General features: G+C 33.9%; 1 protein-coding gene across 4 annotated transcripts in view; it reads right to left on the bottom strand.

Annotated features, from left to right (window-relative positions):
- Positions 1 to 1062: 1062 nt before the first annotated feature.
- The window catches only part of UHRF1BP1L (UHRF1 binding protein 1 like), a 75363-nt gene continuing 55534 nt past the window's right edge, over positions 1063 to 20891 (bottom strand). For all 4 annotated transcript variants that reach the window (XM_045553156.1, XM_045553157.1, XM_045553158.1 and 1 more), the window contains 8 exons: positions 18250 to 19751; positions 17763 to 17938; positions 13893 to 14035; positions 12441 to 12591; positions 8782 to 9035; positions 7994 to 8102; positions 3832 to 4031; positions 1063 to 2041 (listed from right to left, as the gene is read on the bottom strand). In XM_045553156.1, coding sequence (XP_045409112.1) covers positions 1922 to 2041; positions 3832 to 4031; positions 7994 to 8102; positions 8782 to 9035; positions 12441 to 12591; positions 13893 to 14035; positions 17763 to 17938; positions 18250 to 19751 — 2655 coding nt within the window. In that variant the 3' untranslated portion in view covers positions 1063 to 1921. The remainder of the gene's footprint in view (positions 2042 to 3831; positions 4032 to 7993; positions 8103 to 8781; positions 9036 to 12440; positions 12592 to 13892; positions 14036 to 17762; positions 17939 to 18249; positions 19752 to 20891) is intronic.

The following is a 20891-nucleotide window of genomic DNA, read 5'->3' as shown; positions in this document are numbered from 1 at the left end:
TAACAGAGACTGTTTTTGCTGAACATATACCTACAAATCAAATGTTTTCTTCTACCGGCATAAGCTATACATCTTAAATCTTTAATTAGACCTTTGCATTTAATCTAATGCTATTTAGGTTTAACATGTTTTTTAAAATACTCTGTGGTAAAATGTTAACAATTTAATCTGTTTGTGGCTGTATCCTCAGTACTCAAAACAGTGCCTATATTTTTAAGTAATGTCAATAAAAATGGATGTATAGAAGGTAAAAAAAAAAAAAGGCTAACACTGTATTTTCTCTTGTTCTTTTTTTTTTTTTTTTTTTTGAGATAAGAGTCTTGCTCTGTTGCCAGGGCTAGAGTGTAGTGGTATCATCACAGTTCACTGCACTCTCAAACTCCTGGGATCAAGTGATTCTCCTGCCTCAACCTCCCAAGAAACTGGGACTGCAGGCATGAGCCACATGCTCGGCCACTGCTATTGTTTTTAATAAAGCCTAAATCACTATAGCACTTAATATAAATGAAATATGTATTTTCCCCAACCACTTGGATATAAGGACAATTATTTAAGTCACACCAAACAAGCAAAGCACCATAAAGTGTTGCAACATGGTTTAAAATTTTCAAGTATCAAGAAAGAGAGTAATCCAGCTGTTTCATGTTCCATCTTGAATATATTTATGTTTAAGAATGTGAATTTTAAAATAGATACCAACTTAGTTTAGTTTCATCATAAATATATTTTAAATCGTTAAATTCCTGTTTCTTAAACACTCATGTACTTTTATTTCATAATGCATGATCCAGATTCTCTCATGTGGATTTTAACCTTAATCCCTAGAAAACAGAATTCGAAATTTACCAATGACTTTTATTTTAGAAGACTGTGTATGTGTGTATATATATAATATTTATATCAATCATATAGCATTTTAATCAAAACTAGCTTTATAAATTCAATATGTGCAAACACCCACTTAATAATACTACAAGAATGGTATGAAATTGATTTATGTGCACAAAAAGAAAATTCTCTGAACACATTCACTTCTTAAAGAAGATGAAGAAATCATATAAATAGTATTAAGTAAAATGTTTATAGTTACAAACGCCAAATTTAGCAAGATAGTTAAGTTAAATTACTCTTTTACTTCTAACAATAAGTGTTTAAAGGAATGTACAAGTAATGCTTTTTGAATCACTTAGTCATATACTCTAACATTTTGCCTTTGTACAGTTTGTGCTTTTCATTTTTACATTTGTACCATCTTTTTGTTGAAAATTATAGCTTCTACTTATATAGTTTACCCATCACTTAAAATGATTTTCCCCACATTTTCAAGACACTTTATAATTTCAGTAGGGTGAAGATTTTCCAGAGTTTTCAAACCCATTAATTATATAATTTATTAATTTGCTTGGATTTTTTACAATTAAATAATTATAGATTTAAGTACATAATTTGAGTAACATTACAATGTAAGCCTCTTTTTATTTTACATTAGCCCTAGAAGCATTTGAATCTTTGTAAATAAAAGTAAATTATTAAGAAATAGTAAGAAGTAAATTCAGCGGTCTGTATGGGCAATAGGTTTTCATTTTCCTTTTTAAAAAAATGCCTATAATGAGACATCAAAATTAGGAAATGACATCTTTTCATTAGGCATGTAATTATTTTACAGAATGTATTGACTTCCCTAGATCACACCAGTTTAAAAGAGGGTTGAACCCCAAAACACAAAACAACCAAAAGATTGTAATGCTCGTACCTCATACTTTCTAAACTGGCTTTGGACTAGTCACCACTTGTTCACACTCCATTTCATTTTATTGTCTTTTCATGAAAATGAAAGTTTTCCACTACTTGGTAACATCCACATTATAAATATAACCTTCCTACTCCAGAGCTATAATTTGAATCTTGACTGCCACTCCTGTTATTCAACTGTCATCTTCTTTATATGATGGAGAAGAGCATCTTTTTCCAAGTGAGCCTCTGCAAGAGCCATTTTAGCTTTAGCCAGTTCCTGTTTAAGAGATTCATTCTCTTCCATGAGCTGAAATAATAAATTGGGAAAATAAAGAGAATTTATGTCATTCTCAGAAAATACAGACTATATATAGTATACAAAGGCGTGATACTTAGAATAGCAAAAATACCCAACGCTGGTGAGGGTACACTTAAGCTGAAAATTACTTTGAGAAGCTATTTGGAAACACGTATTTCAAGCATGTAAAAACGATCCTATATTTTGACCCAGCAATTCAAAATACTAACTCCTAATTTCCAAATCTAATAATGATTTTGTTTCATATTAATTTCCCTGGACTCTCTGTGGCCACAGAGACAATGCTGATCTACCTCTACTTCCTAGACTTCTCTCTTTTATTGGCTTTTATGCCACAGCTGTTTCATGTTTCTCTCTCACAACCTATGCCCTTTTCATCTTTTCTTCTGTTTTTTTTAAGAACCCTTAAATTTTGATTTTGTTAGATTCCATAGTTGGTCGTCGTCTCTTGTCATTAGAGTCACTCTCTTGGATGATCTCATCTACTCCCACGGCTCCAACTACCATAGATAGCCTGATCTAGCACAGACCTTTCTCCTGAGCTCCAGGCTCACATTCTGAATATCCATTAGACATTTTCGTCTAGATGGCCAATAAGTCTCCCCTCCTCTCTTTAAGACTTAGACCAGGTGCAGGGGCTCATGCCTGTAATCCTAGAACTTAGGGAGGCCAAAGTAGGAGGATCACTTGAGACCAGGAGTTCAAGATCAGTCTGAACAACACAGCAAGATCTCATCTCTACAAAAAACAGAAAACTTAGGGTGGCGTGGTGGCACACACCTGAGGTCCCAGCTACTCGGGAGGCTGAGGCAAAAGAATTGCTTGAGCCCAGGAGTTGGAGGTTGCAGTGAGCTATGGTGATGCCACTGCACTCTAGCCTGAGTGTGCACACACACACAAAAAGACTTAGTTCAAGTAAGTATTTTATTCTCTTAGAGCCATTCCCTAAACCCTAAGTATGAGGATACAGCAAAACTAAGGACTTTTTGCATTTATACAGATACATTAATACACATGCATTTAATTTCAAAGAGTTCTCAGACTTCTTTAATCCCAGCTTAGGAATTCCTGCCTTACAGACCAACTGAAATACTTCCCTATACTTGCCCCAATCCATAGTATAGCACCTGGCACAGTGTGTACGAACACTGATTGCACACTCTTGTCTTTCCCACTGCATTGACTTCTTCAGTAGAACAGGGATCGTACACTGTTCTATTCCATATCCCTACCTCAGTTGGCAACCAATAAATCTTTGCTGAACAGATAAAGTAACATATTCTGCGGTTCTATCATAGAGAATTAAAACTCTGCTGAATATTTTGTTTATTTATAATGGCAAAAAATCAGAAGCAATCAAATGTTAGCAAATATTAACAGGAAGGCTCAGAAATGATAGCACATCTACATCCATATTAGTCAGCCATAAAAATAAATATGGGACAAATGTAGCAATATGAAAAAATATTTCTTAAATAATGTTAAGTAAAATAATATAGTATATAGACTTGAATATTAATTGCTAAAAGAAATGGAAAATAACATGTGAGGAAAAATCACAAAAATATTGATAGGACTACAGGAAAGCAGAAGAAATTAAACTTGTTTTCTTTATCTTGCTCAACACTATAACCACAGCATCTAGCACAGCACCTGGACACAATAACAGGCATTCAATACATTTTATTTAAATTAGTAAACAATGTGTTAATTATTAGCATCTTAATATTTAATTATTTTAAATGCAAAAAATAACTCTGAATTAGGTATTCCATTACCTGTTCCCTAGTAAAGTCAAAGGAGCATTCAGGAAAGTTAACTGACTGAGAAGGCCAAGGAACTTCTGGACTTGTCTGAGTGGCTTGAGTGACACTGCATTGTTTCTTCAGATCATACTGTCCACTGGTCAGTGCTACTGAGTCAGAATCACTTTTGACATTTTCTTTCAAATCATTTCCAGTGTTAAGTATATGAGAATCTGATCAAATAAATAAAATGCTCAGATAACATTTCCAGATATTTGATAAATCTTTAAAAGTTCTATCATGAAAAACTAATTTTAAAATGAATATATATCAGTAGATTATGGGATAGAAAAACAATATGGAAAAATCAATAAGACCAAAAGTTCATTCTCGGAAAAGATCAACAAAATTGATATACCTTTAGTTAGATCGACCAAGAAAAAAGAAATTGCAAGAATCAGAATTGAAAGAAGGAACATTACTACCAACCTTACAGAAATAAAAATTATTATAATGAATACTATGACCAATTATATGCCAATAATTGGATAACTTAAATGAAATAGGTAAATTCTTAGGAAGACACCAACTACCCGAATAGATCCAAGAAGACAGTGTGAATGGACCTACAGCTGGTAAAGAGACTGAATCTGTGATCATAAAACTACTCACAAAGAAAAGCGCAGGCCCAGAAAGCTTCGCTGGTGAATTCTATCAAACATTTAAAGAATATCAAATCTTTATAAACTGTTCCAAAAAAAAAAAGAGAAGGAACACTTCCATACTTTTTCTATGAAGTCAGTATTATTTGATACCAAAACCAGACAAAAAAAAAAAATCACAAGAAGGCCAGATGTGGTGGCTCACGCCTGCAATCCTACCAATTTGGGAGGCTGAGGCGGGAGGATTGCTTGAGGCCAGGAGTTTGAGATCAGCCTAAGCAATATAGCAAGAACCTCCGTCTCTGCAAAACAGAAAAATTAGCCAGGTGTGGTGGTACGTGCCTGTGATCCCAGCTACTTGGGAGGTCAAGGCAGGAAGATCTTTTGAGCTCGGGAGTTGGAAGCTGCAGTGAGCTATGACGATGCCACTGCACTCTAGCCTGGGTGACAGTGCAAGACTCTGTATAAAGAAAGGAAAGAAAGGAAGAAAGAAAAGAAAGGAGAGAAAGAGAAAGAAAGAGAGAAAGAGAGAAAGAAAGAGAAGAAAGAGAGAAATAGAAGAAAGAAAGAAAGAAATCACAAGAAAACTAAGACCAAAATGCTAATGAGTATAAACATAAAAATCCTCAAGAAAATATTAGCAAACAGAATCCTCCAATATATAAAAATAATTATATACTACAGCCAAGTGGGATTTACCTCAGGAATGAGTTGATTTAACATCCTAAAATCAACTATTGTAAAGCATCATATCAATAGAATAAAACCGAAAGCCACATGATCATCTCAATAGATACAGAAAAAACACTTGACTAGATGATAAAAAACACTCAGGAAATGAGGAACTGAAGTGAACTTCCTCAGTCTGATACAGGGCATCCTCTACAAACACCCCACAGCTAACATCATACTTAATGGCGAAACACTGGATGCCTTTCACCTCTGCCAAAACCAGAAACCAGACAAGGTTGTCTGCTATCATCACTTTTATTCAACATTGTCCTAGAGGTTCTAGCCATAGCAAATGGGCAAGAAAAAAACTAAAAGGCATCTGGATTGCAAAGGAAGAAGTAAAACTATCTCTACTCATGGATGATTGCCTTGTATATAGAAACAATTAAGGAATCAACTACTAGAAGTAACAAATGAATTCAGCAAGGCTACAGAATACAAAATCAACATACAAAAGTTAATTGTATTTCTAGGCACTTGTAATGAAGAATTCAAAAGTGAAATTAAGAAAACAATTCCATTTGAAGTATTAAAAAGAATAAGAAATTTAACAAAAGAAGTACAAAACTTATTCTCTGAAAACTACAAAACGTTGTAAGAAATTAAAGATGATCTAAATACACAGAAAAATTCCCATGTTCATGGATTGGAAGACTTAATATTGTTAAGATGGCAACAGCCCTTAAACTGATCTACAGTTTTAATGTAATTCTTATCAGAATACAAGCGGGCTTCTTTGTAGAAATTGTCAAGCTGATTCTAAAACTCATGTGGGATTGCAAGGGACCCGGAAGAGTCAAAACAATCTTTAAAAAAGAACTAAGTTGAAGAATTTACATGTGCCAATTTCAAAACTTATTCCAAAGCAAGTTGGTAATCAAAATAGTGTGGTACAGTCATAAGGACAGACAAATATATAAATGAAATAAAATTGAGAATCCATAAATAAACCCATGTGTCCATGGTCTTTACCCACACCCAAAACATAAAAGCTAACTCTAATGTATACAATTGAATTAAAGAACTAAATTATCTAAAAACTAAATCTACACAACTCTAAAACCATTAAGGTAAATCTTCATGACCTCAGATATGTCAATAGGTCCTTAGGACATCTGAAACACAAGCAGCAAAAGAAAAAAACAAATGAATTGAACATTGTTGTCTTATTTTAAGAAATTGCCACAGCCACACCAACCTTCACCAACCACCACTCCGATCAGCCAGCAACCATCAACACTGATGCAAGACCCTCCCACCAGCAAAAAGATTATGACTTGCTGAAGACTCAGATGAGTGTAAACATTTTTTAGTAATAATGTATTTTTCCATTAAGGTATAAACATTGTTTTTTTAGATATAATACTACTGTGGACTTAAACTACAGTATAGTATAAACATAACTTTCATATGCACTGGGAAACCAAAAAATTAATGTGATATTTGCTTTATCATGGTGGTCTGGAACCAAACCTGCAATAATATTATTATCTGAGGTATTCCTATATAAAGAAGGGGTTCAGCTTCATTCATGTGAATATTTAGCAGTTCCATCACCATTTGTGGAAATGGCTCCTTTCCCCCATTGAATGGTCTTGGCAGCCTCATCAAAGCTTAACTAACCATTCTGGATTCTCAATTCTATTCCATGCAAATAATCTTTTACCAAGCTCCTTTTCTACTCAATCAGGTGGAGATTGTTTCTTGCTTACAATTACGAATGCTGACTGGTACCATTTTTTTCAAGTGTTTGAGAATTCCTGTATGTATGTTAATCCCATCTTTTTGACTATAGATGCTGTTTCTATTTACCATAGTCAATTTCTAGTGGTTATAGAAGAGGAGGGGTTGTGCCACAGGATGAAATACACCAAGTTTGTCAACTGGGTAGGGACTCATTCTCTTCCTGGGGATTAGCAGCTGCAGAATCTACCCTCAATACTTTGGTCTATATGCAAACCCTGCCTAAGCCTGCTACTAAGAAGAACATAGGAGAGGATCTCAAAAAGCAATGCTTAGGTTATTCATGCTATTGCCTCAGGGACCCATTCTAATTTTAGCACCTTTTTGGGAGGATTCCCCCTTGTTTTTGAGAAGGAACATCCCTAGAGTAGTTCTCCTGGACTCTCTTGGTCCCCTTTCTCACTTCTTCCCAGGGAAGAAGGTATGACTTATCTGATTGATGAGGTTAGAAAAAAGAACTATGTATGTGTGGTTCGGTCTCTTCTCGCTTTGGTGTATACTATATATCTTGCCTGCAACAGGGTGCTCTGTGTTCTGCTTTGTCTACAGACGTATAGTTTGGGGAGCTAACGCGTTTTGCAGATGGAGCAACACACCAAGCATTTGGCAGACAGAGCAATGCACCAAGGTGCACTATATCTTCTCACACACCTAAGCTATCCTTTCCACCTAAGTTTGTATCAGTTATGAAGCTGACATTTTGATGTATATACAACGTTGGGTGAATGTATATAAAAGAACAGTGAGACATAAAGCTAAGAAAGCAATCAATTAGGAGACAAATGTAAGATCAAGAGACATGTGAGACCATAAAAGCCTCTATCATGGTCATTCAAAACACATTTCTAGAACAGTCAGCCAACTATTTCCAGGGTAGAGATCCATACATAAATGATACTTTATTAAAATGTACTGAGAGTGTCCCTCAATCATCTACTACTGCATGTATACATGCATGTATACATATATACAAATGAATGAAAAGAAATAATCAGTGTATAAATAATTTAACTTTAAAATCTGAGTAGGTGTTCATTTAAATTGTTTTTCATATATACCTCTGATATGAAAAGAACCATCATCATTTCTCTCCACCACAAGATGATCAACATGCACAGTTACAGGAGCTGGTTGAAGGGATAGTGTACTACTCCGAGGACTGTCATCCTACAGGAAAGAGAGATAATATTGGCAAGGGTTATTAAAGTAAATGATAAAATTAAAATGATCATTTTTAATAAGGACTACTTTAGCCAGTCATATTTTTAATGAGTGAGAATATATCTTTATATGCTTTAGTTGATACAGTGAGAAAACTGCCTGTTATATTTTGACATTTTATAATTTGTTTTTCTTTTTTTTAAGCCACGGTCTCACTCTGTCACCTGGGCTGGAGTGCAGTGGGATGATCACAGCTCACTATAACCTCAAACTCCTGAGCTCAAGGGATCTTCCCACCTCAGCCTCCCAAGTTGCCAGGACTACGGGCATGTGCCACCACATCCAGCTATTTTTTTTTTTAATTTTCTGTATAGACATCGGCTTGTTGTGTTGCCCAGATTGGTCTCGAACTCTTGGCCTAAACAGATCCTTCTACCTCGGCCTCCCCAAAGAGCTGGAATTTTAGGTGTAAGCCACTATTCCTGACCACATTTTCTAATTTCTAAGAAGGATCTCTACATCATTCAACCCAAAGACCAACAAATTCATTTTAATAAATGCTTATATATATTATATATAGAGAATATATATTATAAAGAAGGCATATTCTTAGGTATGAATAAAAATCCAGATATGCAAAGTGTACATTTATAAAATGAAGATACAAAAGTATTTATTAACATACTTTTAAATTTATTTTTGTGTTAGAAACTTGTATCTTCATTGGCATTACTGTTGCAACAGTTTCATCTTCCAGAAAATGTTGAATATTCATAAGAGAAGATATAAGAAACTCAGTGCTGAAGTTTTCTATATGGCATTGCAGGAATCCATTTTTTTCTGCAAGCAACGAGTGTATTGCAGCACCAGGCCCACTTACAAACCTCAGAGAAATCTCAGGAGAAGATGTGCAATGAATTACAGCTTTCTGATCCGAACCTAAGGAAAATGAGCATATGAAAATGATAACTTTGTAGAGCTACTCAAAAATATCACTACTGTCATTAAGAGGATACTGTCATTTTGTACATTGAAGCAATGATAGACAAAATAGTTTTAATATTTACCCCTAGTTTAAATATTCTATAGTACATATACAATATAAATACACATTCTAATTTCAATTTTTTTAGATAACTTTCTACTACAATAATGTTGACTTCCCTATATTTTCTATTTTTTGGCAATAGGAAAAAATCTGTCATAACTCTGATATACCTATCTTAGTTACTTAGAGTGTGTTTTAGTGTGTACCTATCTATACGTTTGAATGATGACTGTTATGGCATAAAAGTGACCCTTAAGCCATTTCCCTTAATCCTGAAGTTTTACACCTTCCTCATTAAATTGAGTCCTTAAATAATGAAAAAATAAATAAAGAAGGCCTCATTAAAATGCTTCTATTAGAAGACTGAAATTATCATAAAGGAAATATATGTATATGTATATATACACAAAAACAGACACACACATATAATTTTATTTATCTATGCCTTGGCCTTGTTCCAAAAAATAATTACAGATGGCTTGCAGAGATACAAATATACAAGTTTAAAAACAAATTTTAAAATTTCAATAAAGCTCCCATTGAATATATAATTTAAAAATAAAAGTAGTGGAACCCCCGAAATAAATTACTTGTGAACTGACACTCATGGTGACTATTTTGCTTTTTTATGCTACCTAGTTCCAAAATGAATGAGAGGCAATATGCACATGGTATAATCCAATAAAAAATGAGTAAAAAAAGGAAAAAAGGATGGAAGAAAAAGGGAGAAGGTATATGGTAAGGTTGATAGCCCAAAATACATTATTTAAATTCCTGCGCCAAAGGTAGACTAAAAATTAGCTTCCTAGCAAAAATTAGAAAAATACAACCAGTTTCACATTCACAAAGTCAATAAGATTAAAAACAAACTAGCTGTTCTGGAAAGGCAAAGCTGTTTCTGTTTCTGAGATATGAAAGTTATTTATCCCATAGTACTCAGAAGAAGAACCCTGCTAATTAAATTCATGATAACATTTTATTTTATTTCCCCCTAGTATGGGTATCAACAGGCCTCCATTCACAACTCAACATAGAGAGCTGTTTTTAAAACTTTTATTTCAGGTACAGAATTACATTTAATTAATGTTATTACTACTTATTAACATTTAAAATAAATAAGAGTTCCAATATAATTCCAAAGAATTCTCTAAATATTTAAAAGTTCAGATATTTTTATTTTTTAAAATAGAAGGTTAAACAGTCATAAATCATTAACGGTTAGATAGTGTTCTTTCTTATATCAAGAAACACAATAAGAGTAACTTGTTGATTTAACAAGAAGAGAAATTAGCAACAAACAACTTGGTTAATGGGAATTTATTTTGCCTTTAAGTATTTACTAATTTTTAAGAGACAGGTCTCACTATGTTGCCCAGGCTGGCAGGCACTGGATATTCACAGCCATAATCCTATTGCTGATTAGCATGGGAGTTTTGACCTCCTCCATTTCTGATGTGGGCCAGCTCACCCCTCCTTAGGCAAACTGATGGTTCCCCACTCCTGAGAGGTCACCATATGGATGCTGAACTTACTGTGGACACCTGATGGGCATGGAGCACTTTGGCCCAAAAAGCCTGGGCTCAAGCCATCCTCCCACCTCAGCCTCCTGAGTAGCTGGAACTACAAGTGTGCCACTGGCCCAGCTTGTCTTTTATCTGTCTATATATCTACCATCTGTATTTATACTCTCTCTCTCTCTCCAGGGAGCTGAGGATTTTAAACAAATCAGTATTTTGGTGCAGAGATAAAGCAAAATCTTTATTATTCAAAATCACTCCTCCCTCTTTCCAAAACTGGCACTTGGGCAAAAAGAAATAAAATTCTTAAAGAAAAAAAAAATCACTCCTCCCTACTGCCCCTTATGCCATGGAACTATTATGCCATGTCTTCCCAGTAAATGAATCTAAGGTCCACACAATGAAGAAAATAACAACCAAACCAAAAAATCAAAAACAACTTTGCAGTACTAACTGCTCGTGTCAGAGTGACAGCAGTATATACAAACTGTAAGTCAAACACTATCTTGTCAGTATGGTTGTTATTGCTTAAAATGTTCAAGCTAAACTATTTATTGCTGTGGTTTTCCTTTTCATTTCCCTATAGACCCCCTTCCCCTTTCCTTTTCCTTTTCTTTCCTCTTATTTATCTTCAAAAAATCAACTGAGACAGTTGGGAAAATAAGGTTTAGCACTTATTATATAACAAGGCATTCCAATACAATTTCTTCAGTTAGGAACAAAATGAAACAAAGTAATAGGATATAGGATTAAGTAAGCTATAAAGAATAGTTTAAACATTGTGCAACTCAAAATAATTTAAGAATGTACAATTTGAAAAGTGTTTGGGTTGGGTATACTATAAGGTCTAGATTTTGACATTTTATTTCAAATCGTATTTTGTTATTTTTTGTTCACTATGAAACTTTTCCAAATGTACACTTAGCTCTTCCATCTTGCATGCTACTAGGATTTAAACAAGCTAATAAAAAATTCTTGAATTTTTTAAAGCAAATACACTGTAAACCACAAGTCCTAACACAGAAAATCACCAGGAGCTGATTTTTTTCTACTATGTTGGCTTATAGACAAATGGCTCATGTTTCTGCAAATCCCAGGGTCTGAGGTGATAGCATATTTATTTGGCATCATGCAAGACTGCGTTTATTTCAACGTATTACAGCTCAGTGACTTTTTAAAAGACTTTTTTAAATGAACACTGTCATTTCAAATTCTTAGTATGATTCTGATAATTTCTTCCAATGACTGAAAACCACAAGTGATAACTCTACATAAACTTTGAACAGGGATGGTTTAATGTTTTCCTCTTTACGCACTACACGTTTTGTTGCTTAGCATATGTATTGATCTCAGAATGAAGAACTGCAAGGACAGCGTACATATTTTTTTCAGATGCCAAATACCAAATACTTTGCTTAAAAGAAAGATAATGGAATAAAGAAACTGATATTTATCCCAGAGAGGAACAAAATTTGAACTTTTAAGATTACTTTATCACTCTTTACATATAGACAAGAGCTCAATTTTTTCAGACTCATTATCTCAAAGAATGTAAAGATGAGAAAAAAAAAAGAGCTTGCCAATTTAATCAGAACATGTTACGGAATTAAAGTGATCTAAAGGAACAAATTTCTTCCATTATTATTATTATTATTATTATTAATGCAATTTTCCTTGAATTCAATTATACCAAAGATAGGACTGCTGATGAGTCATATAAAAACAAGTTTAATGCATATTAATGTATTTTGTTTGAAAATCTAAAAAAATATAACTTACCAATTGGACGATTACAGAGGTAATGCCGAAGACTGATGTTGCCTAACTGGTCTGGTGTCACCTGATTCACTTGAAGACAGATTTCTGTGTCTTCCCCTCGGATGTCGATTTCCCCATTAACACCAGTAATTTTAAATACCACAACTGACATCTATCAATGATTGCAGAAATAATATTAGTATAGCAAGTAGTTGACAACAAAATTGAAGAAACACAGGAAATTATCATTAACCTCTAAAAAATATAATTATGTTCTACCAAAACAAAAATATACTTGTGACTTACAGAAAATGGTTGTTACATTATAGTGACAATCTTCAGTTTCTTTTCTTTTCCATTTAGTCATGAAAAAATATTTTAGGTCACAAAGATTATGACATTTTTATGTAAAATGATTTTCACTAAAAGCTGGACACAATATATTTTTTAAGTCTTTCTTAAGAATATTTGAGGGCTGGGCATGGTGGCTCATGCCTGCAATCCCAGCACTTTGGGAGGATGAAGCAGGAGGATTGCTTAAGCCCAGGAGTTCGAGACCAGCCTAGGCAACATACTGAGATCTGGCTCTATAAAAAATACGAAAATTGGCTGGGCGTGGCGGTATATGCATGTAGTCCCAACTACTTGGTGGAGTTGAGGCAGGAGGCTGGCTTGAACCCAGGAGTTTGAGGCTGCTGTAGGCTATGATCACACCACTGCACTTCAGCCTGGACAACAGAGTGAGACCCTTTCTCTTAAAAACAACCACAACAACAAAAAAAAGAATATTTCACTGCATCAGGAGGGCATAAAAGAAACAAGTAACATATTTCCTTTGTAGAAGGCCCCTCAATATAAGGACTAACAATCTTCCTTGCAATCAAACTTTTTCAACGTGTATTTAAAAGGGACAAAAATACAGGTCAGGCTGGGCTCAGTGGCTCATGCCTGTAGTCCTAGCACTCTGGGAGGCAGAGGCAGGAGGACTGCTTGAACTCAGGAGTCTGAGACCAGCCTGAGCAAGGGTGAGACTCTGTCTCTCCTAAAAATAGAAAGATTAGCAAGGTATGGTGCAGCACACCTGTAGTCCCAGCTACTCAAGAGGCTGAGCAAGAGGATCGGTTGTGTCCAGGAGTTTGAGGGTGCAGTGAGCTATGATGATGCCACTGTAATCTACCCAGGGCGACAGAGCGAGACTCGGTCTCAAAAAAATAAATAAATAAATAAAATTTAAAAATAGGTCAAAAAATAAAAGGCAAGACAGAAAAAAGACAGAATGTGAATAAAACACATTTAGAAAGTAAAATGTAGAGAAAAACAATTCATTAAGCACTTTCAAGAATAGAAGGAGCAAAGTGAATCACCTACCACCTAAGTATTCATTTTATATGTTAATGTCCTAAAAGTGTATATATTAAACATGAAATAAAGTTGATGGCATTTCTCTTCATAGAATCTTTCTGAAATGATTACCAGGTCATCATGATTTTCTTGAGCACCCTCTGAATTTGTACTGATGGCATCTGGAGAAGTTTCACCATAATTCTGTAGGCTTGCACTAGCATTCACACTCTCAGCTGGGCTCTGGTAATTTGCAGTTGAGCTCTTTTTATTTCCTGAATTAGCACAAAAGTAAAATAATAAATTAAAAATCAGTTTTACACGTGACCTAACAGTGTGTGTTTAACCAAAATGAACTATTCCTTCAACTCTTTCTCAAGCACAGCCTTGTTTAAAAGACAAAAAGAAAAATTAGATTGTGATTAGTGAACAAATAAGAAGAAATAATTTTCCACAATAAAATGTCAGCTATACTAAAGCCCTAAGCGTAGTATAAAAAATCTTCTGCTACTGAACACAGCCTGTTTTCTCCACAATGTAGCTGCAGTACTGGTTTAACCAACAGGTTCCTGGTCAGCTTCGCCCTCTTCTCATCTATCCACACTGAATAGTCCCAGTCTGACCACTTCATTTCTCTTTTCAATATCCTATAGAAACTCCTAATAATCTTTCACACAAAGTTAATACCACTATTATTAATGTGATATTCTCCATCCTTATCTAGCTGCCTTCATTTCTCAGTGTGCTGTACTTCAATTTTTCTCAAACTATCTGTGGCAAAAGACAAACTGTTAAAAATTTTCTGTTCATCACAGATCAATACTTTTTAAAAATACCATAAAAATGAATAAAAAAATTAAACTGGAAATGACATTATCAAATTTGTGTTTTTTAGCGCGTATTTTGTCTATGGAATAAAAATGAACTGCAAATGGATAAGAATAGATGTGGCGACACTAGTCAGAAGCCAGTAGTTGCCCAGTAGCCCAGTTATGTCTTCATGTATGAGTATTCATGAATATATATATGTATGTATTTAAAAATACACATACATGCATGCATACATTAGCATATCTGTATACATATAGATGTGCATGACACACACATATACACATATAAAATTACTTAAAGTCCTGGAGGTATATATACCAAAAGTTGATGGTAGTTACTTCTGTAGTGGAGAATGATACCAAAGGCAGAGTAAGGGTAATATTAAAGTGATAGCTTCAATTCTTACTTTAGACATTTCCATATTATCAGATTTTTTTACAATGAGTATTCATATATATATTTTTTAAATTAAAACAAAACACCAAAAGCCTCCTCCCAAGGAACATTAATTCCTCTGACATAAAATGAATAACAAAGAGTTCAAGAGAACAGGAATATATATTAAATGTTAAATGTTTAAATGTTACAAACAACATCAACATTTTTCAAGTCCCTAAAAATGGCTACTGTTTGAATTTATTCTAAGATAGTAATGAGAAATGCTGAAAAAATTTATGAATGATGATATTAACTATACCATTTTTATAACTAAAAATTATAAACAATCTAAACATCTAACATAAGGGAAATGATCAAAACGTCATGGTACATGCTTATGGCAACTTTATATAGGCTTAAAAATATTTCCAAAGAAGATTAAATAATATTAGGAAATACATACAGGTAATAAAAAGCAGGTTATAAACCATATATGCAATACGATGACAAATACCTATATATATGGTACCTATACAAATTCATAGAATAAATCACAGTTGATATCTCTAGGATGTGAGACTTTTGGGTGATTTTATTTTCTAACTTGTAGTTGTATTTTCCAAGTTTTCCATATTTGAGTGGTAGTCACTTTTACTTATTATTTAATTATTAGAAATAACAATAAGAAAATCACTGATACTTGGAGATTAAATAGGGATATTTGCCAGAGGTACACTGTTTTTGAAGTATTTTGATCATAGGACAACACTCTGTGTTAAGGCAGGATTATCCACCATAAAGGGGGCAAGGGGCAATTAGAGCAATCTGAAAACCTAGGGTAGATTTTTATGACCTATATCAGTAACTCTTTTACATTTAACCAATATGCTGGAAAGGAGATTGCTATGAATTACCTTTAACAGGTTTAGAGTGAGAATTTTTGTTTACATATAGTAATCATTTACTAAGTCGAAGGAACCGGTATAACATATTGGTTGGTTAAAACCCTGGGCTCTTCAGTTAGGCTAGCTGACAAATCTGACTCTATTACTTCCTGGTTGCATAACTTTGGACAAGATACCTAATTTCTCTAAGCTTCAGTTTCTAAATCTATATAAAAGTGATCAAGAATCATAATTAACTACCACTTATGGTTGTTTTGAGGATTAAATCAATGTATTTTATAGCACTCAGCAGAGTGACTAGGGTTGTTGAATAAATGCTTATTATTGTTATTAAATGTCATCCATCATGTAAGGTAGGACTGACTAGCATCTCCCACCTACTTAGAGTTAACTGTGATTGAGTAGAGAGCTTTTTTCTGACTTTTTTGTGCAGTGTGAATTTGTTTTAAGAAGGTGTGTTCATGTCAGACAGAAGAGCTCAGACTTTTTAAAGTCTGACTGCCTGGGTTCAAATGATAACTCTACCACTTACTAGCTATGTTACCTTGGGTTTGTTATTTAACCTCTCTCTGAAGATAACAGCACATTATTGATGGAATTGTTGTGAGGATTAAATGCATTAATATATATACAAAGCACATAGAACAGTGTCAACACATAGTAAATGCTCAATAAATATTGGCCATTGTTACAATAATATTATATATACTAGTAACATATAACTGTTATAACAGGGTTGTTGTTCAAATTAAATAAGTAAACTATTCAAGCACCTGCAATGGTTTGAATGTGTTCCCTCCAAATTTCATGAGTGGCCAAAGTGACAGCATTAAGAAGTGGGGCCTATAAGAGGTAACCATGCCATGAGGGCTCCTCCCTTGTGAAGGGGATTAAGGCCCTTATAAAAGAGGCTGCAGGTAGTGTCTTTTGCCCCTTTGCATTCTGTCATAGGAGGACACAGGCAATCTGGTAAGGTTGGAACTTAGAATTCCCAGCCTCCTAAACTGTGAAAAGTAATTTTCTGTTCTTCATAAATTACATAATCCCTGGTATTCTGTCATAGCAGCACAAAAATTGACTAAACAACACCTGGCAATAAATGGTAGCTACTATTACAGCAATTACATTAACAATATTTATTATATTATTACTTATATACTTACTATATTTATTATTATATTACTAATTATCTAAACTAAGCTGTTTTCAACTTATCAACAGGCTTATTTCCCTTCAAATAGAAAGTAATGTGTATTTGACACTGGTCTCCTATGTTTCTATGTCTGTGGCAACTACTATCTGACTATGGCCCATGATTTTATTCCTGTTCACAAAGTATCCAATGCCTTACTGAGGGGTATGCACCTAATACCTTCTAAGTCATTCCCAGTGGTCTTTCCTGGGGCATTGGTTGCCTCTGAATGAAATGAGGGAATCATGTAGTTCCCTAATACATCTTCATATATGTGAAAGAATCCTGGTTTTGTAAATCTGTAGCTCCAGTCTGGAAAAATTTTAGTCATAGGACCATATAATTGAATTCACCATGCAAATTAAGCCCACCTAATCAAATTTCCAGATATAGGAGTCTCTGTAAAAGAGGCTAGTAGCATTAATGTTGGCTGCTTTATGGTCTAAATGACCGCATACAAATAATTGCTAGATGTAGGCCATAAAGAGGAAGAAGGAGTATCTGGTTAAAAGAAACCATGAAACAACCATTAGAAAGTTAGGTACTCTTGTTGTGTGTGTGTGTGTGTGTGTGTGTGTGTGTGAGTCAGTCTTTGTTGGATGTAATCAATGATTATTGAATATAACTTAAAAAGTTAAACAGCACTTTCTTGTAAGATCTGTGTGTCTAACATGAATTCTTAAAACTTTCTTTTACCTTTTTCCAAAAATATATGGCTATCACTTCCATCACTTTCTAACAACATTTCTTCCAATACCATGCTGTCAAGTGAAATGGTATCCAATGACATTTGAGAGGAGCTTCTTTTCATGTTCTTGTAAGAAACACAGAGTGGAGCCAAGTTGGGTGGGCATCGTTCTTTAGGCTTTCCACTGTTAACAAACAAAATTATTAGAAAATTACTACATGTATAGAAAACAATTTTATCCACAAAGTACTTCTAACAAAATTAAAATATGTATATAGCATATACAAGTTTTCATATTATATTATATTTAAATATATAGGCTCAAAGCATTCTCATATTTTTAAAAAATCTATTCTTCCATGTATTAACTCTAAGAATGCCATCTCTTGTCATGAGGTTTTCTGCCCCAAAACAAAATATACTAATGTTCACACTTAGCAAACCACGCCCCTCCCCCCCAAAAAAATCCCCAAAATTCCAAAAATATGTTGTTACCTTAAAGATGACTGGGACTTAAGTGTCATAACTGTGGGTGTCTCTTCTTTACTGATTTCCAGGTTCTCAGAGGCTGAAGCTGCTTCTGGAAGCAAATCTTCAGCTTTAAAGATTGACTCTATGGTTTCATTTCCTTTACTAGTTAAACTATTTGAAAATATGTTTTGATTACCATCATTATCAAATGACAATATATTTGAATCTTCTCTGTTATTTAAGATACTGTTTGAATCTCTGTAAGAAGAATCCTTCTTGTCACTTATTTCTGATCCAGTTTCTCCTGAGCCACTTTTGTAAACAAGACCACTACTTTCATCTTCACTTATTTTCCCTAAATGTTTGTCTGATAAACAGTCCAGAAAAGAAATGCCTGTTTGCAGATTTGTATCACTAGCTGATTTGAAAAGCAAAGGATCCTTTAAAGGGACATGGCTAAGGTCAACACTCATAGATCTGTTGTCTGACATGTGATTAACAGTTACACTTCTAATTCTATTTATACCACTAACTTGTTTCCTTTTTGAAGATAAAACTTCTCCATTTTCAGTAGGCAAATAATCAGGAACCACTGGACTCACACTTTCAGAAACAGGAGACTTGATCCTGTTGGCCTGATCCACTGGATGTAGCAAAAGAGCCAGTTCTGCACTTCTAAGTAAAAATCCAATGCAAACAGATGTTTGATTAGCAGGATTGCCAGTTACAGCTTCTACATCTTTCCTTAAGTTCTCTAAAAGCAAAATAAGTGAATCATGGAGGAAAAGTAGGAGCAGATACTGGTAGTGATTGATTTGCAAACTGACATGTTTATGAACGTGAACGAGGACATGAATATCTGCTTCTGATGATGAAGAGGAAAATCTTAAAAATGTATCTGATGAAGAAGGTTTCTGACTACCATTTGTGAAGGGTTCAGACTCTGTACTATAATACTCCTTCAAGAGCTTTTTCCGCTTCAACCGGCCAGCTAAATCACTAGATTCACTTTGTGATGTATTTAGAGATACTTGATCACAAGTCTGCAGCTCTTTTTGTGACTCTGTATATCTTGTTGGTTGACAAATCCAGACAGAAAGAGGGAAAGAGTCTACAAAGCTTATTGGTCGTCCTTTTCCACTTTTCATCCCTTCATAATCTATCCAAAATTGAGAAAAGTAAACAGCCCACACATCCATGGCAGCAGAAGTTTTAAGAGTATGTTTATTCAATTTGGGAATAATATTTCCTTTATAAACTTCATGCATTTTTGTATCTTGTTCATGAGCATGTCTCTGGAAGATTGGATGTAGAAGATTAAAATTGTCACAAGATTTGGGGAAGCTCGTATACGTTTTACTAAAAAAATCACAATCTTTGAAATTTTGAAACAAAGCTTCTAGATCAGAATGTCGACAGTTTGGACAATGCCTTGTATTTGTGGCAATCATTTCAGAACTCTGAATAGAAATTGCACGTGGCTGATCTTGATGACACTCCGATTTCATTTCAGAGGGAATAACAAGCTAGAAGAGAAAAAAAATTAATCTAGTCCAAATTGCAAATGCACACATCTCAGCAATTAAATAATCATGAACATGACTTAACTCAGTAATTCTTTTTCGTGACATGTCCCTCCAAAATACTACTTTCTTATCCAGACATAAAACACTCTTTCCCTCAAATCTTTTTATTAAATTCACTAAAGGAGACTTAAATGATTGACTACTAAGAAGAAACAATCTTTTTTATAAAGAAAATATGAATAATATATATTTCATTTATATACATATATATATAGCACACAATACATCACTAAAGAACAAAATTGAATTAAATCATTACTACTACATTTTTCCTATGCCCTGAGTATATAGAAGGAAGTACTGAGCATGGAAAAGGAATTTTCTGTTAGGATATTTTAAATCCAAGTGTTTTGGAAGATGAAGTGGATGAGTCAATGGAATTACTAGAAAGATGTTGCCAGAATCACTTTTGTGGAGGAAAGCTATTATGAAAATAAACTTAAGCGTATAGGTCAAGCTATTTACTAAAATAATTTTCAAGGGATAATTAAACTCAGTCCCCAAAATACTCATATCAATGAGCCTCAAGTGACTGGTTTTAATACTACCCACACTCAGAAAATGTAAAGATCATTGTATAAATGTATCTTAAACAATAATTGTAAATGTTATAAAGTACATCCTTATAAATTTAAATTTTATAAGATCATTGAGAAGATCTTTAAAATATTTCTGCAAGGCAACTGTTGAATGTTATTAACCTCATTTTAGAAAGAAGGAAATCAGGTATATAAACAGTCTACCAGCAATAGACCTATAAACTGAAATTTTTACCCATGCCCAAGTTTTATTCTCTAAATTTACTAAAGTATGTATACAAGGTGTTTTTTAAAAATCCCTTTCTTTAAAGTTTAAATATATAGAGAGTTCAGATTATCAACTACTTGGCTATAATAAAAAGCAAATTTCTATTATCTTTGAATATTAATAACAATAAATGTGAACAAATAAAACTCAGACATAATTTTAAAATTTCATTGTATAATTTATCCTTCTTAGAAAAAACTTTATTGGCTCTGGCAAGTAGAAAAAAATTACTGATTTAAATTTTACTTCTACAGCTCACCTCCAAATGGATAA

This window comes from Lemur catta, chromosome 6, assembly GCF_020740605.2.
Source record: "Lemur catta isolate mLemCat1 chromosome 6, mLemCat1.pri, whole genome shotgun sequence".
Classification (NCBI taxonomy): Eukaryota; Metazoa; Chordata; class Mammalia; order Primates; family Lemuridae; genus Lemur; species Lemur catta.
This window is presented reverse-complemented; position numbering and strand designations above follow the sequence as displayed.